Source organism: Ambystoma mexicanum, chromosome 5p (assembly GCF_040938575.1).
Source record: "Ambystoma mexicanum isolate Mex_15411 chromosome 5p, UKY_AmexF1_1, whole genome shotgun sequence".
In the NCBI taxonomy this organism is placed as follows: Eukaryota; Metazoa; Chordata; class Amphibia; order Caudata; family Ambystomatidae; genus Ambystoma; species Ambystoma mexicanum.
In genome coordinates this window covers 212,314,846-212,333,557 of record NC_090930.1, presented here as the reverse complement: position 1 = coordinate 212,333,557, position 18,712 = coordinate 212,314,846, and the positions used below count along the sequence as shown (strand labels likewise).

At 47.5% G+C, this 18,712-nt stretch overlaps 1 protein-coding gene across 3 annotated transcripts in view; it reads right to left on the bottom strand.

The window, feature by feature from the left end:
* LOC138480867 (probable global transcription activator SNF2L1) overlaps positions 1-1,959 on the bottom strand; it is a 1,964,402-nt gene extending 1,962,443 nt beyond the window's left edge. For 2 of the 3 annotated variants that reach the window (XM_069612650.1, XM_069612651.1), the window contains exon 1: positions 1,723-1,959. In XM_069612650.1, coding sequence (XP_069468751.1) covers positions 1,723-1,839 — 117 coding nt within the window. In that variant the 5' untranslated portion in view covers positions 1,840-1,959. The remainder of the gene's footprint in view (positions 1-1,722) is intronic. The other variant, XM_069612652.1, reaches the window with a different exon arrangement.
* Between the last annotated feature and the right edge of the window lie 16,753 nt (positions 1,960-18,712).

Genomic DNA, 18,712 nt, shown 5'->3' with positions numbered 1-18,712 from the left:
TTTACTCTCTACAGAGGTGCCAGGTATGCCTAGGATTAGAGTGTGGATGAAGGTGTATTTGGGCACTATGCTCAGGACACCTGCCGACAAAATGTATGGTTGGAGTAGAGATGCATTATGCAATCACACAGTTGTTGGCACTTGGTGGTATTTAACACTGAATGTTGATATTCTACAAACAGCGAGAATTGGGCAAAGTTGGATATCACTCTATTTGTGAATACTATACCTATTACGGTACCGGGCACACTGATGTACACTAAGGCAAATTTGGTGGCAGTTATTGAAACTATGGGAATGTGTGAGTAAACCGTGACCATCTGTTTGTTGAACGAACAAAGGCAGTCGCACTGCATTTAACATAAGAGTATGCTGCAGTCTTCTTTCTATGACCATGAGCGGACCGAATCAAAGTTTAAATGTATCCCTAGACCAGGGGGCAACCATGTGATCAAGCTACAGGAAGTAGCGAAACGCGTCGTCCCGTTGTTGGCCTCCCGTGATCAGATTTTAATCACTTTTGTAACTGAAAATTGACTTTTTCAAAATAAAGAATATGTTTTAATTCAAACATGGATGATTTGCAACTATTCTCAAGGAAACCCTGAATTGGTACCTGTTCAACTCCCACCCTGTTTAGTGCGGCTCACTTTTCCGACAAGATGTTATTTTTGGCAGAACAAAATTTGAGTTGCTGAAATGGATTATAGTTGAATATTGAGCTCCGAGATATTTATACTTTTTTTTTCCCCTTTCCCTTCTACATCTTAGGTTTGGATTTCATTCGGCTGGTTGGGCGATTGGGGGTGGGGGGGAGGGAGATGGTTATGTTCCTGTTGCATAGGATGGTTACGTTTATTATGTTGAAGTTATTGCATGTTAATTTGTCTGTTTGAAAAATTGAATGAAATAGTTTTTTTAAAAAAAAATACCCTGGCAGGGTGGGACAGTTACAATAAATACATGGAGGTCTTGTAGGATAGATATATATATATATAGGAGCTACTGTTCCCCATTAACTATGGGTAGAAGACTGGCCCATCAAATAATGTAGTTACGGGGGATGCCACCAATAAACACCCTCGGATTGCCAGCAATCTAATTATGGAGAGGTGGCATAGACTAAGGAAGAGGGGCGTTGTTAAATACCCAGGGTTGGTGCACTACCGATAATGCACAGCAACACATAATATTGCCAGAGTAATGGGGATTTAGATTCAACACTCAAAGCTGATGAAATGGTTCACCTCAGTGTTCGGCTCGTGTCACCTACGCTTCCTCCGAACACAAGCGAGAACTACAGCAGTTATGTTTTCGGTCTAACTTCGTGCTGCAGATCCACCTAGCGCGTGCATTTTATGTATCGCTACCAATTATGTTGTAGACGTTTTCAATGCGGTCATTTAATTGCCTCTGAACGCCCAAACTACAGTTCCTCTTCTGAGAGCACCCAGTCGTCTACCATCCAGAGGAGGTAAATAAAGAAGCCCCAAAACACGTGCAATTGACTGCAAGGGGGGTGGAGTTGAACAGCTGTCAGTCGCATCGCAGAGCTTTCATCAACAGATAACGGGGAGTGCCGCTAGCGCGCTACCAGCGAATGCCTGAGAGTTAACGGGTGCTACATACACTACCCCGGACACCCAGATGCCGCTGGGTAGCAGAGCCTGCTGGCATGCGCCACATCGCGGCGGCACTGTCTAGACAGGAGGGCTCGCTCACCTCTCCCTCCTCTTCTTCTTCTTCCTCCCCCTCCTCCTCGGCGGGTGGCAGCGGTTCTCGGGAGGTTGACGGTTGCTCCCCGTCCACCTGGAGCTGCGAGCAGCCAGCTACCTCCATGTCACACTCGGCTTTCTCCAGCACACCAGCAGCGTTGGCTCTCCTGCCAGAGCGAAAGCGAGCGCCTGGCTGCCCGCCCTGCTGCCAGCACAAGCCAAGCCAGTGACGTCAGCTCGTAGCGTGCTGCGTCACCCGCGCACTCTGAGCAAACGCGTTTCTAGAACATGCGGGTAGGTGTAGTCACGGGTCTTCTAGCTTAAAGTTCTTCTGTCAATATTTTGTTTTGGAAAGCAGCTTTGTTCATCTGACATGGTCCCTCCAGTGGCGCCCTTCTGAGTTGCACCCTCAAATTCTTAGTGGTGCAAACTTTAACAAGCATTGGCACAGCTAAATAGGTAAAGCTCTCCAAAGTTGGATGCGCCTTTTTAGTTTTGGCTATTAGCTGGAAACATCACCTGCAAGCCGAACATATTGCACTGGCTGCATCTAAGTTGGATATGAGATAAGAAGGGTCACACATCTTATGGGTGGTGTTTGGTTATTAACCCACCCAGACTGCCCATGGCGAGCTAATCTTTTCCATTCCTACCACTGCCTGTCAGTCCTTCTCTCCTAAACACATGCTCCTAAGGATACTTTGGGTTAGCTGTGTGAAGCAGTAACATCAACATTTGGCCTTGAAGTGGTATTTCAAAGAATTCTGCTGGAAGCCACTTCATTTATATCTATTACTTGCAGTGAAGGTTTGTTAAAAATAAACATTGACAAAGCAAACAGTTTTGGCTTGTGTATAGCGTAGAATCTAACTTGCTGTGCAATGGGCGCCCACACGGTTTCCCTCAGGCATGCCGCACAATGAGGAGACGGAGACGAGAGGATGATTAAACGCATCTTTATTCTTACAACTCTCAATGATAACTACCTCCTCCCGCCCCTCCTCTTCACACAACTCCCTGTCCCTTCCCACGTGACGAGGGAGTGCTTGCAGAGTGCCGATATCACACTCCTTACCCCCGATACTAAACACAATGATGTCTCTAGTTCATCGCAATCAATTGGTGAGGTCGGTTACAAGCTCTCTGAGGTCTGCTCGTGGGTCTGTCTTCCGGACACGGAGGGGCTTGCTAATCGCAAGAGTCCTCTCCATCACCTTCATAGGGTGGAACCCACCCTGTGGTATTGGCATCCGAAACGGGGGTGTTGTCCAGAATGATGCCTGGCATTCGTCTAAAGTGTGATGAATTTCTGGTGATGCTTTTTCTGACACCTTCTGCTGTGATGAAGGAACCCTCTACATGCGTCACCGTTAGGGGTTCTTTAGCAAATGCTGCCATCGCTTTCCTGCCTTGTGGTTGTCGTGCTATGACAAAGTCTGCAGGTTCTATGTTATTTGGCTGGGCTCTCCTGTCTCCATCAGCCCGCTTCTTCATGTGCTCCTTGCTTCTGGAGGCTTGTTCTCGCATTTTGGCATCTCCTTTGTATTATTCAGCGGGGCTGGTTGCATGGAGCAACCTGGTTCTTATGTTCCTGCCGAACATGACTTGGGATGGTGTCTTGCCCGTGGTGCTATGCTGGGTGTTTCGACAATCTCGTAGTAGCCGGTATAATAATTCCTCTGCTGGTTCTTCGGTCAGTCGAGCGATTTGTACATTCCTCTTTACATTGCTCATGAAGCGTTCTACTGTGCCATTCGCTTGCGGCCACAGTGGTGTGATGCAGCGATGTGCAAATCCCATGTACTCTGAGAATGCTTTGAAGTCTTGTCCCGTGAAAGGAGGCCCACTGTCTGATTTCAGGATTCGTAGAATGCTGTATGTGGCGAACATCCTGTCAAGAGCGGGGATGGTGTGATACGCGAATGATGATGGCACAAGTTGTAGGTCCGGGAAGCGATAGGATTCATCCACGGCTACGAGGATGTGCTCGCCCCCTTCCAATGGTACAAAGAAATCTACTGCGATTTCGTCCCATGCTTTTTCCAGTAGTTCTGTCATGCACAGGGGTTCTGGCCGTGTGTGAGGGTTGATGACTGCACATGTGGGACTGTTCTGGAGGAGGTCTTCCACTTAAGTGTCTAGACGGGGAAACCATATCATTTGTCTGAGCATCCTTTTGGTCGATACTATGCCTCTGTGGCCTTTATGAGCTAGGTCAAACACTTTGCGGCGTTAGCGGGAGTCCTTCGGTTGTCTTGGCTAGTTTGTCCTTGACGGCCATCAGACAGGTGATATCTTTTTTCGTTTCCTCGCATGTGTTCTCCCACGCCTGTTTCCAGTGTCCTGTTTCGATGCATCAAAGGATGACTTGCAACCCTTGGTCGTTCTCTGTTTCCTGTGCAATTGGATGAGGGTGCAGCCCTTTCGGCGTGTTAACCTGTATGATGTAATTGATGTATTGATCCGCGATGGAATGAGTGTTTTGAGGCTCTTTGCAGGGGTGGCGCAACAGGAAATCTGCCGGGTTGTGCTCCTTTCCTGGTCTGTGCACTATTTTGAAACTGTAGTCCTGCAGACTTAGCGCCCATTTGCTGATTTTCGGTGGCATCTTGGCCTGCGGATTCCCATAGATGAAGAGCAGTGCCTGATGGTCAGTGACTACTGTAAACGGTTTGCCATACAGGAAAAGGTGGAAGTGCTCACAGGCCCACACCACTACTAGTCCCTCCCTTTCTGCCTGTGAGTAGGCCTGTTCCGTCTTTCGAGAGGCTCCTGCTGGCATATGATACATGTGCCTTGCAGTGCTATCCTTAGTGTCGATCAGTGTCAGGATGGCATCCAGGCCAACCCGGCTAGCCTCTACCACCAACTCTGTATCCCTTTTGGAATTAAGTAGGCCATGTTCTTGGCATCTGATATGCGTTGTCTGATCGATTGAATGCCTGCTGGCACTCTTTTGTCCATGTAAAATCTGTGTTCTGTTTTGTGAGAGCTCTGAGGGGCTCGCTAACGAATGCGAAGTCGTGTATGTAGCAGGTGCATCAGCTGGCAAGTCTGAGAAATGAACAAAGATCTGATATGTTTCGGGGCGGCTCAGCCTCATTTAGTGGTGTAACTTTTTCGGGGTCTGGTGCCATACCATCTGATGAAAATATATGCCCAAAAAACAGAGGTTTTGTTTTCTGAATTCACATTTCTCTTTGTTCAGAGGGAGGTGGGCTTCCTCTAAGGCCATGCAGTTCGAGTGAGTGTTTTATCATGCTGTTCCTGGTCTTGTCTGAAAACTAGGATGTCGTTGCTGTAATTCAAGCAATTCGGTATGTGCTTTATTACGTTGTAAATTTCGGATTGAAAAATGTCAGCAACTGAGGAGACTCCTAAATGGAGCCGTTTATACCTGTATAATCCTAAATTTGCGGCAAACGTGGTGATGTATCTGGAGTTTTTACTTAGTTCCAACTGATGATATCCCCTGTTGAGGTCTAGTTTGGAGAAAATAGTGGCGCCATTCAACAGATGCACCATATCAGTGATACGTGGGGCTTGGTGTCGTTCTCATAGAATGGCCTAACTCTGCGCATGTCCACGCATATGCGTATGTTTGTTGAGTCCCTCTTTGGCACAGTGACAATAGGGTATACCCATGCTGTGGGTCCTTCTGTGGGTTCAATAATGTCTGCTTCGAGGAGTTTGAGCAGTTGCTCTTCGACTTGTTTCTGTATGTTTATTGGAATTCCTCGATAGTGTTGAGCTACTGCAGGAACTCTTGGGTCGATGTGCAGGTCTATCTGGCGTCCTTTCAATGTTCCAAGGCCCTTGAACAGAGCTGGGAATAGTTGTTCAATTGTTTCTGTCAGGTCTTTTTATTTTATTTATTTATTTATTTATATAGTGCCGACCGCCCGCAGGCATCGGGGCGCTTACATGTAGACATGTACATAGCTCAAGGTGGAGCCTGAAGAAGCAACAGGACAAATACATAAAACTACAGATTGGCTGATTCATTGGGTCCTAAACATGTGTTACTTGAAAAGCTCTGTTTAGATATGTGTGGACCATCAGTCGTGTATAATACATGGATGAGGCCCATATCAACGGTTGCCTTGTAGCTTAGGATGCAGCCGCTCTCTGTGGCGGGCTCAAGTACGTGCATAGGGATTTTCTTTGACTGTCCTTTGTATGTGCATGACGTCATAAAATACCCCTTGCATGGCAATGGTGTCTTTGATCCGTACGGGTAGATGTGAGATTTTGCTGGTTGAAGCCGCTCGGCTTGCGGTATGCTGTCATATACTTCCTCGCTGATGACGTTGACGGTTGCTCCCCTGTCAACTAGGAACTCAGCAACTGTCTGGTCTTCGGATGATGCACTTGACCTGCTGTCCGATTGCAAGTGCTCAACTAGGTAATGTATGTACCTCTTGGGTTTCTGTTCGATCTTGCTGGTGTTGCTTTGCTGTGAAGCCAGTCACTCTGCATTCTGTCACTCTGACTTCTCTTCCTTGGGTCTGCGGAGAGAAGGCCTGAATGTTTGGCTGGATGCTCTGGGTGGGCTTTGCACTGGTCTATCCCTTTCATGTGATTGTTTTCCTTTGCCCTGCATCTGACTTCGATACATGCGGCACACCACTTTGAAGTGATTGTCTCCCCCACAGGCTTGGTACTGTTGGCCAATGGCTGGGCATGGGCCTTCGTGTGGGAATTCGTAGCTGCACCTGTAACAGAACGGTTCCCCGTTGCCTCTGGGAGGGGTGTCTAACTTGTTTTTGCATTTGCCATGGGTAATCTTGATTTCACGCAGGCCTTCGACTTGGGAAGCCAGAGCTGCATCCGAGCGTGCGAGGCGCAAGATTTCCTCTAACGTGCGTGGTTTCTGTAGTAGTCTTTTTCTGAAGTCTGCGCATTTGCAGCTCACTATGATTTGTGATCTCAGCGCTTCGTTTTTTGAGTAGTTATTGAAGTTGCAATATTTCATGTTTACTCTTAGCCCCATGACGAAATCATCCATGGATTCTCCTTTTGATTGCTTGGTCGTGTGGAACATGTGCCTTTCATAATCCACATTCGTGTGTGGAGTGAAATAGTCTGTCATGATCGATTTTAGGTTTGCATACGTGTATGTTGCATCAACAAGGAGCTCATCGATGATGTCTCTGACATTGGGGCTGTTGGACAGTGTGAGGATGTGGTGCTTCTTTTCTTCATCTACAACCCCAATTGCCTTAATGCACACCTCAAAGTCTCTGATCCATCTCTTCCAGCGAAGCCCTAGGCTGCTGGATTCTGTTAGGTCGAAGTGTATGAGTAGCTGCGTGATGAGGCTATCCTGCATTCTTGTAGGTAAGGTTGCTGAATGTGTGACGGGCATTGTGAGTGTGTCATTCCCCGACATTTCTTAGTTTGACTGTGCACACTCTCCCTCTTCTTATACTCTATGCCGATGACCACAATTTGGAATTATGTTTTCTGTGCCTGCGAGCACTGGTGTCACTGAGAGAAATTGCCCCCTCGTGGCTGTTGCAGGGGCCCGCCACAGGACGTGGGCAGGAAAAAGAAACACCCGAGTTGAGGGTGGAGCTGTGTGCTTTCTGGTGCATGTCCTTTCTTTCTGGGCCACGTGGTGCAGTATTTCAATGGCACGTGCGTTGCAAGATCTGTGCATTTGTTTCCAGACGGGCCTGGTCCTGACTCCACGCCCACTGTAGATTTGTAGGCCTCTGCAGGTCGAGTGCCGCAGTGCTTACTGCTGTCTTAGAATGTCCAAAATTGTTTTGGACCGGCTGGTTTTCACTTCACAGTGCTGCGCTTAGCTTGTCAAACGGTTCCATTGAATTCTATGTGCGCAGGCGGAGCCTGTGCTTCACGCCCTTGCACTGGAACAGGGAGCCCCACGCGGGCTTCCGCTGCCCCCGGGCTCCTCACACGCTTTACTCGGAGGCGGGTCTTTGTTCACACCCTCCGACAGTTCTTGCTGTCTTTACCTCCACTCGCGCCACCACGAGGAAGGATCACCGAGACCATGGATTCCAAAACCCTTTGTCGCCAGTGTAGAATCTCTCTAAGTTGCCGTGCAATGGGCGCCCGCACAGTCTCACTCAGGCATGCCGCACAATGAGGAGACAGAGACGAGAGGATGATTAAACAGCTCTTTATTCATACAACTCTAAATGCTAACTACCTCCTCCTGCCTCCCGCCCCTCCTCTAGCCTTCCCGCAACTCCCTGTCCCTTCCCACGTGACGAGGGAGTGTCTGTCCCTCTCTCCTAAACACATGCTCCTTGGATACTTTGGGTTAGCTCCGTGAAGCAGTAACATCCACATTTGGCCTTGCAATGGTATTTCAAAGCATTATGCTGGGGGCCACTTCATTTATATCTATTCCTTGCAGTGAAGGTTTGTTCAAAACAAGCATTGACAAAGCAAACAGTTTTGGCTTGTGTATAGGTATTGGACATGTTTCAGGTACTGTTATGCTTAGGTAAGCACACCGTTTTAAATTTGTATTTCATCTATGTGTTACAGTTTACAAACATCAAGAAGAATGAAAGAATCTAAAATCAATTACCAATATTAAAAATCGTTTTTAACAGTTCATTTATTTACAAATACATACTTCATGTGTTCCTTTGTAAAACCAGTCTTTAATTACTTCATTAATTCTGTGCCCGACCTGTTCTATCTGCAAAATGAATGAAATCTGATTTCTAGCCATAAGACGTTTGCAAAAATCTTCAGTTTCAATACAATTATGAATATTAACAAAATAACCCAACATTTCAAGTTGTATGTTTTGTAAGTGGGCAACTAATATTTAAATGCTGAACACTTTCAGTACACTTATTACAGACACAGCATTTCTATTCACCCTTCAAATGCAGCGATGGACCCAGCAATTTTAATGGGCCAAGTAAGTTTTCCCCAAATTTCATAAAAACATGTCTAAAATCCTTACAAGGAATGCGCACAAGTAATCTTTGGTGTTCATATTTTTAGGGAAAGGTATTTAGCTACTCTCTAGACTGTGTCTTCTACAGCAAATACTCTTCATTTTTCAAATAGTACCTGTTAGGCGGAATCATGTGCAGTACCCTTTGGGAACACTACACACAATTAAGACTACAAGTGTAAGTACAATTTCCCCTTTGGTACAAGCCTGTACTACACAATAAAGTGGTAGCGATGGCGGTTTCTTGGTAAAAGAATATACAATTATTTACACAGTCAGTTTGAAAACATTACGCTAGCAAGAGCAGCTCAATACCAACACCAATAAAGCACAAATATCCAACCGATAAGTAAATGAACAAGTTTAGCTCCCCTGAAGTGGGAGCAAAATGGCACTTCAGATACTTTAAAAAGGGGTAAAAATATAAGGTTATAAGAATAGACAGCACAAAAACTTGCATAGGCAGGGCAAAGGGTTTCAGTAACCTACAACCAGCAATTCAGTACATAGGCCTGGACCAGAGTCAATGGTTCAGAGTCTTTGGGCCTCATTACACGGATGGCGGTAATGGTTAACGGTCACCGTTAATGGTAACGGTGACCGTTAACCATTACCGCCTTACTACGAGGTCCCTTAGCGGGTTGGTGCTTTAACGCCTGCTTTTTGCAGGCGTTAAAAACCAACCCGCTAAGGGACCTTGGTGCTAATTCCGGCACCGCAAAATTGCGGTGCCGTAATTAGCACTTTCCCCATTCCCATTATGCCCTATGGGGCAAAAATGGGAATGGGGAAGGGCAGTGGTGGAAGGGGGAATTACCGCCCCGCCAACCTTGGAATGGGGCGGTAATTCCCCCTTCCACCAAGGCGGTGCTGGTATTTCACCGGCATGGACCAAGGTGCTAATAGCACCTTGGTCCATGTGCTAATACCGCCATCCGTGTAATGAGGCCCTTTGTATAGGATAGCACAGTTCTGGTAGTAAACGGTTAAGTCTTTGTCACAGAGTTTAGGAGAATTTGGCTAGGCGAAAAGTTTGACGAATGTTTGGGGAAGGACAAGCCTTCAGAGTTGAGAAAGTTTCCACAAACCTTTGCAATGGACGAAAAGATTTCCTGACCGCATATGCACAGTACCTTTGTGCTGAAGAAGAGCTGTAGCTGAGGCAGTTGTTCCTGGGAGTTCGAGCAGATCTCGCTGTTCCTGAGCTTCAGTTGTGGCGACAAGAAGGAGGACATCGGGAGGTTCCTGCACTGCCCAGGGATGAGGCCAAAAGCTTAGCAAGACATCGGTTTCATTCAGCCTGGCTGTCACTCACACAGTAGGGTGGCTGTCCTTCCCGGACAGCCAGCCGGCCAATCAAACCAGAGTGCATTCAGGTCTCCTAGGAGACAAATCACAGGGAGGTTTGGGCACGTCCCTCACATCCTGTCCTCCCCAGACACCCTGGCGCCAAAGGAGGGCTTCAGCACCGAAGCCCGCCAAAGGCCAACGAACAAAGGGACCAAATCTGGTTTGGCGCGCATAGACAAACACAAGAAGGACCTTTCCTAAAAGAAATGGCGAAAAAAGTCGACTGGAGTCTGTTTTTACAGCTAGGTCTGGGGCGCCATATTGAAAAACATGGCTGACCCGATTTTTAGCTACCGTTGTTCACAGTCAGGAAAAATCATGGTAGTTTGATCTAAACCACTGCCACCACCCATTTAAAGTAGGAAAGGGTAACATTTGACTGTTACATGAGTGTTTTGACTCAGGGGAAGCTAGGCTACCCCTCCAGCACTCTATAGGAAGATAGTGTGTGCTGGGCCAGTAAATTTAAAGAGACTAGTAAAGTCAATTTAACTTTACATGCTCTGGGAGACAGTAGTCAGTCCCAGAGGAGGTATTTAAACCTTGGGAAGTCTGAAAGACATCCCTGTGCCACTGCACTGAAGGTGCTGTGTGACACACAGAAAAAGACGATGCCTATTGAGTTGTTTGGGTTTAAAACTCCATAACTATCGAACACAAAAGTAAAACACACATCAAAATACATGGAAGAGTGGGAAAAAAAGGTTCACACTCTTGCCAGGTAAAAAAGTCAAATCCTAGAAATCCAGCAAAGTTGCTGGGGGTCTCAAAAGGTAAGGGAAATTAGCACATTTTGAGAATTCTCCCTAACACTTGTCCCCCCAGACTAAGGGACGGGAGGATTTAATCCACTCCTGGATGAATCTCCTTACTTCAGTCAGTCAAACATCCTGGAGAGACCATCAGCATTTTGGTGGTGACACCCAGACCTGTGTTTAATGGAAAAATCAAACCTGTGCAGGCTGATTGACCATCTCAGTAGTTTAGGGTTTTCCCCTTTCATTTGCATCAACCATCTCAAGGCTTGTTGGTCAGTCTGAATCACAAAAGTAGATCCATACAAGTATGGTCTAAACTTCTTCAGTGACCACACAATAGCAAAACATTCTCTTTCAATGGTTGCCCACCTTGTCTCAGGTTCCATCAGATTCCTGCTGATGAAGCAAATGGGGTGCTCCCTACCTTTCTCACCCAGCTGACTCAGAACTGCACAACTGTATTTGAAGCATCTTTCTGCACAATGGGGCTTTCTTTAGGGCTTCAAATGCTTGCATGCACTCCTCATTCCACCTGACCTTTTTAGGGAATTTGTGAGAGGAGACCACATTCAAGGGAGGAGCTATGGTCTCATAGTTCTCTATGAAGTTCCTATAGTAACCAATGTGGCCTAGGAAGGCTCTCACTTGGGGTTGAGTAGTAGGGGTGGCCCTGTTTTGTACAGCTTGTACTTTGCTAGGCAATGGCCTGATTTTACCTCCTCCTACCTCATGTCCAAGGTAGACAACCTTACTCTGACCAATTTGACATTTACTAGCCTTTCTGGTCAGATGGCCTGCTCAAGAGCCTGCAAAACATATCCTAAGTGGTCAACATGTTCTTTCCAAGTAGGGCTGAACACTGCAATGTCATCCAAGTATGTCATGCAGAGGTCCTCCATCCCATTCAGAACCTGGTTAACCATCCTTTTGAATGTAGCAGGTGTATTCTTTAGTCCAAAAGGCAATACCTTAAACTGGTAGAGATCTGCTGGGGTTGAGAATACAGTTTTCTCCTTGGCATGATCTGTCAATGCTATTTGCCAATAGCCTGAAGTGAGATCAAATGTACTGAGGTACTTGGCTGAACCAAGTTTGTCCTCCGGTTTATCTGTTCTTGATAAAGGGTTTTGACTGCATTAAGATCTCTATAGTCCACACAGAATCTCAACTCCTTGGATCCTGCCTTTGGTGCTAGAACAGCTGGACTAGACCATGGACTGGTAGAGGGCTCTATTACCCCAAGATCAAGCATCTTGTTTTTTTAAAAAACTTTATTTATTGCTGGCCTCTTACAGTATGGGGATCATCATATATGGCATTAGGAATTCATATCACATTTAATTCAGTTAGACATAAATCATCATACAGTGCATTTGTTAAGGTTGCCTTGGAGGGGGGGATAGAGGGGATATGGGTCAGGCATATTTTCCTTTTACATTCTAGGCAGTTCATTCATCGGAGTGGTCTTATCCACTTCGCAAGTACTCCCTGAGGGGACCCCAAATGTCTTTTGGTCTGGAGGTGGTTTGGATGCCTCAGATATATGTTTCTTCGTTTTCTTGTACGTTTACAAGATCTCAGAGCCAGTGTCCATGGGTAGGAGGGGATTTGGATTTCCATTTTCTGAGGATATTTTGCTTGGCCACTGCTCCTCCCACTGCACATACTCTACGGGTTTTTATAGAGGCCTTCCCGATATCCCCCAGTAGATACTTCTGCGGCGTGGCCGGGATGTACATGTTTAGTATGTCGCTCATGGTTTCCGCTATCTCCTCCCAGAATTGCTTGATCGGGGGCATTCCCAGTACATTTGAATTGAATTGGCGGCTACCTCTCCGCACTTGGGACATGCAGTTTGTTTAGTATGATCAAATTTGGCGATCTTACTTGGGGTAATGTGCAGGTGATTTAGTATTTTTAGCTGTATGAGTCTGAAGTTAGCACTTAAAGGGATGTCTTTGGTATATCTACAGTAATTTACCCATTTTTGCTCATCAATCACCATGTTCAGATCCCTTTCCCATTTTCCTTTCATCTTATTCTTGGATGGGGTATTGCGTTGTACCATTTGGTATATTGTGGAGACATTGCTGGTAAAACCGTCTTCTGCCAGGATATCGGATAAGAATATATGTGTAGGAGGAGCCATTGGGAAAGATGGCCATTTCTTTATGCAGGCCTCTTTCAGTTGTTGGTATTGTCGGATTGTGATTAGGCCGGGGCCCGTTCTGTTTTGGATTTCGGCACCCATAAGGAATCTTCCTTCAGGGAAGAGATCCCTGATTTTTGCCTTCTTATCTGGGTCCCATCTTCTTTGTATGGTGTGGTCCGCTGTGGGTTCAAGTGCGGGATAGTGCCATAGTGTTAGGTGTGGCCAGTTCGCTAAGTCACAGCCCACTGTTTTGAGTATCCATGTCCATACCCGTACAGTTGAGGCTAGCAGGTCTGCCAGTACCCTTTCCTCCGGGACCCTGGCGAAAATCATACTCTTCTGGTTTAGGGGGGATGCCGCAAACTCCTCAGCGCGTATATGTGCAAATTTCTCTGCTGTATTGTTCCAGTATTTGGCAAAGTATGCCTGCGCGGAGTAATAGTAGAGGAGAAAGTCAGGAGCAGCCAGCCCTCCCATGTTGTAGTTCTCACATAGCATTGGCCAGCTGAGTCTGATTGTGCCTCCCCCCCAGGCAAAGTTATAGACCATTTTCTTCAGTGTTTCAAAAAATGTACCTCCTGGCCATATTGGGATGCCACTCAAGAGGTATAGCAGTTTCGGTACTATCACCATTTTAGGAAGGATATGCGTCTGTATAGGGACAGCGGCAGTTTAACCCACGTTTTAAGTTTGATTTCGAGTTGCACCAGCAACGGGGCATAGTTATTGTCGTACAGGGTGCGCTTGTCTGTCGCCATTATAATGCCCAAATATCGTGCATCGATGGGGGACTAGCGGAAGCCATCCATGGTCGCGGTTCTGGTTGTAAAACTGGATAGTGGTATTATTTCTGACTTAGCCTGGTTTATCCTTTATCCAGAGTATTTTGTGAAGATCTCAATGTCTTTCATAATGGGTGGCAGATTAGTGTCAGGGTTTCTGAGGAATAACATTGTATTGTCTGCATAAAGAGATATGAACTGGGGGTTCCCCATGATCCGGATCCCTCTCCAAGTGTGTCTGAAGCGTAGGTACGCTGCCATTCCTTCAATTGTTAATGCAAAAATTAGAGGGGAGAGGGGACAACCTTGTCTGGTGCCCCTTTGTAGATTGAAGCTTGGTGATAGCGTCTTGTTGGTCCTCACTCCTGCGGTAGGATTACAGTACAGCACCCCTATACTATGGAGAAAGCCATTTCCGAACCCCAACTTTTGTAGCATAGCGTACATGAACTTCCAGGATATGGAGTCGAACGCCTTCTCCGCATCCAAGGTAACTGCCACTGTTTTGGCCTGAGGATCCATTTGCGAGGCAATGGCGAAGAATCTCTGCAGGCTGAGAGCGGTAGACCTGCCTGGTATAAAGCCAGTCTTGTCCGGGTGTACTAATTTGGACATATGTGGGTTCAGTCTGTTTGCAATGGCTTTGGCAAAGATTTTGGTGTCCACATTGATTAGGGATAATGGCCTGTATGAGGATGGATCTTGAGGGGGTTTAAGAGGTTTCAATAGGACTGTGATGATGGCTTCTCTCATTGAGGGCGAGTTCCCGTTTCCTATGGACTCCTCCTATACCTTTAGCAGCCTTGGAGCTAGCTCTTCGATGAGGGTCTTGTAGCGATCCGCAGGCATGCCGTCTGAACCCGGCGCCTTGCCCGCCCTGAGGTCCTTAATTGCTTGTACTATTTCTTCCAGCGATAGGAGAAGATCCATGGCGGCTCTGTCTTCTGGGATCAGTGCGGGGAGCGGGAAGGATTCCAGGTATTGTCGCAGCTCCTCGGTTGCAGCTTGGTCTGAGTTTGTGTAGAGCTCAGTGTAGAACCTCTGAAACTCCTCATTTACTCTTTGATGATCCACATGGGTCACCCCCATCTGGTCTGTAATGCTAGTAATTTGGCGATGTCCATATTCAGACTTGATTAGATTAGCCAGCATTTTACCGGATTTATTTCCTGCCCCATATTTCCTGGCTTTGGTGGGTTGGGCCAAGTACCAGACCTCTTGTTCTGCCAAAGTCGCAAACTCAGCCAGGGCATCTTGTAACGGAGCTAGGGTTCTTGGTCCTGGTGATGTAGTGTATGATTCCTCCGCTTTTTTGATGCATTCCTCAGTCCAGGACAGTTGCGTATGTATTCCTTCCAGTGTGCCCTGGACTTTGGAGATCAGGTGTCCCCTAAGCCACAATTTGAAGGCCTCCCAGGTCGTGGATTGTGAGCTAACAGAGTTCTGGTTGTGCTCGAAGAACTCGGTCACCTCGATCCTCAGCTGTCATGTAAAGATTTGTCTCGGAAGAGGTCAGGGGGCATTCTCCATGGGTGATGGGTTGGTGTGGGTACCCCTATCTGGATCTCCAAGACAATCGGGGAATGGTCTGATAAGGTTCGTGGCAATATTGTGCATTCCTTCGTGTCAGGGATACTGTCAGAAGAACAAAGCCAGTAATCAATGCAGGAACTCGATCCATGAGCATGTGAGTGAAACGTATACTGTCTGGTAAGTGGCTCCATGCATCCGAAAGAGGTAGCATTGTCATGGCTTGCTTGATGGTGGTTGCTGCCTTTGAATCTGCCCTCTGCGCCGTTGATGTCCTGTCAAGTGAAATCGCCTCCCCAAATCACTCTTGCATCATCTATTAGCATTATTATTGCAATTATTTCCTGGTAGAATTCAGGAGAGTCTATGTTGGGGTCGTATGTGTTAATTACAATTATATAATTACTTCTTGCCCTTCAATTGTTCCCCATAGTATTACAAATCTGCCTTCAGTATCCACCTTGCTTTTTGACACCTGGAAGCCTGTTCTGCGGTGGACGATGTCAGTACCCCTCTTGCTTGCGTGAAGTAGTCTGTCAGAAATATTTGTGGACCCAAGGAGCGACCCAGAGCGCCGGATGTACATTCGGTGGCATGGGTCTCCTGTAGTAGAAGAATGTCGATCTTATGCCTGTTGGCATATGCTAGGATTTTCCTGGCTTTGATTGGGTTGACCAAACCCCAGACGTTCCATGACAGGAGTCTAGTGCCGTTGCTCATTTGTTGTGCCATCCTTCACTATACCTTCTCATCAGGGTTGTATCTCTTGGGTTTATAGTGGTTTCCTTTCCCATCTGTTGACGCCAGTTTTTTTAAAACTTTACAACTGAACATTTAACTGTTGTAACTCCCCCCAGCTTGATCCTTTGTTCAAACATATGAATATATATATATATATATATATATATATATATATATATATACATATATATATATATATAGTATTGAGAGTCTGATTCCTTCCAGGCAACCGGCCTGGATCCCGCCCATCCCCCTCCCTCACCATCCCCCCAATAGGGCGGTGTGTCCCATTGAACCATCTGCAACTTTGCAAAAAGAGGGGGCTGGATGGCCGCTGTCTATTCCTGAGACATGGCTATTTCTGTTTATCGGAATGGTGTACTGTCGTAGTGGTTCTGACTCTTTTCGGAACCACTTGGTTCCACTTGCCGCTTGGTTTTCAGAATTCAGTTTTTGTTCTGCACTGCCGGGAAGTGTTGTTCTATATATAGCAAGGCGTCATCCGGTGTCTCGAAGAAGTGTGTCCTATCAGCATGTTGTATCCGTAGCTTGGCTGGAAATAACATTGTATATATTATTTTCCTTTCCCTTAGCGCTTTTTTCACTGCGTCAAAGTAGCATCTCGCCGCCTGGACCCCATTTGAAAAGTCAGAATAGATGTGAATGCAACTCGAGTTGTAGGACAAGGGGGCTTGTTCACGTTGCCAGCCGCAGGATGAGATCCCGATCTCGGTAATTAAGTAGTCTTGCGACGATCGTTCGGGGTGGTGCTCCTGGTTTGGGCAGAGGGGTAAGTGTCCTGTGTGCCCTTTCGATTAGGAATTGTTTCGAAAACTGCGCTTCCGGGAATAGGGTATGAAGTATCTCTTCGAGAAAGTGCTCCATAGAAGTGTTGATTTTGCTTTCCGCCACCCCGCCCACCCTTATGTTATTGCGCTGTGATCGGGATTCTAGGTCATCACATTTGTGCTGGAGGGCTTTGATGACCTTTTGGATTTGACCTATAGTCTTGTCCTGCGTGGCCGCTGAGTCTTCCAGGGTGGACACCCTTTCTTCTGCCTCGGCTACTCTGGCGTTAACCTTCCTGATGTCAGCCCGGATAGAGGTGATATTTTCCCCAATGCCATCCAGTTTAGTGTTGATTGCAGCGAACCCTCTCTCCATTGCTGTGATGTATGGGCCCATATTTTGTTCAGAAGGGTCCGCTACAGAGCCCTTAGGGATGGGTGCTGGATCTGTCTCGGGGTCCAGTGTGTAAGTATTAGCAAATGCGTCCATGGGCCCCTGCTTCTTGTTTTTTGATCCTCCCATCATGCCTGTGTACTGGTCTTCTGATCCCCCGTACCTCACGGGGGGGAGAGTGGTTATTGAATGTGAGGTCTGGGGTTTATGTCGTCGTGCGTTTTTCAACTGCTGACAGGGACGGGGGCGATCTTGCTCAACATGAAGGAGATGATCTTTTGCAGTGGAGATCTGCAGCTCCCTTGCCCTGGAGTATTCTCAGTGAGTGGCTGGTTGGCACTGCGGACCTGTGTCTCATTCACTCGTCATGGCAGGCTGGCAGGTCCAGTTGTGCAAGCCCTGCTGGCTGTGAGAGGATGTTTGTGCTATGCTTCAGTGTTCTGCAGCCGGGGCTCAGGCATTTGGCTGTGTGTTGTTGGGGGCCTTGATGTTTGGGGTTATATTGTGCCCCCTCTCTTATTGTATTTTATTTTTTATTCCCCCCCACCCCCTTGGCCTCAGCCCTGTGCCTGCCTGGATGTACGCCTGTATGTTAGTCTGGCACCTGGAACGCTGGGTCAACGCTGCTGTGTCTGTCAATAGGGGGTATTTCCAGCAGGTGCACCCCACAGTCCACTGTGTGAAATGTTGCCTGTCAGTCAGGCATATGGCACGTTGTTACATTTATCCTTTGGGGTATGTTCAGGGAGAGGTGCACCCCGCACTCCTCCGATGCCCCCCTTGTCCCCCATCTCCTCCCCATGTACCTTAATTTAGTACAGCCTGTCCTGAAGTCTTCTGCTGCCTCAGACCGCCACCGGGGAGCGGCGCAGCGCTGGTGCCACATCCTCACTTTACCGCGCCTACGCTGCAACCCGGAGCGAGACCTCTATTCTTGGGGGCTGGATCTGCGGGGTTAGCCACGATCTGGTGGGGGGTGTACTCTCCGCCCCCAGCCGTCCTCGCATGAAAAAGAGTGCAGCATGGGGGGGCCTCGAGTGCTCCAGCCAAGCGCTCCCCTCTCCTCCATCCCCGCCAGTATGGCTCAGTGGTGGCCAGGGGATGGGGCAGCGCCCCCGCCATCACCCGGATCACTGTTCTGTGCAGCGGGCTTTTGAGGCTTTCGATGGTGGATGTCTGGGTCTGCTGGACTGGCCCAGCCCACCACAGCAATCCGGGAGATGCCTTGCTCCCGCGGCAGGGATGGAGGTGGTTAGGTCTCTGCCTCTGCAGCAGCGATCGTCGCTCCCCGCGGTATCACTGTTCATGACGCTGGTAAAGGGAGATGTTGAGCTACGCTGTCCATGTGTTGTCGGCTGCAGGCTGGTCGCGCTTGTAGTCTGCTCCGGCGTTGGGGGATCTCAATGGGTATTCTTTTGGTGCCCAGCCGCTCAGCCATGGGGGGATGGGTCCAGGAGTGCAGACGATCCTCTCCAGCTTCTGGGGTCCAATTTCGCCCGGAATTTGTGCTGTATATTCCTTAAATGTTCTGCCAACATTCTGTGTACTCTGGGTGT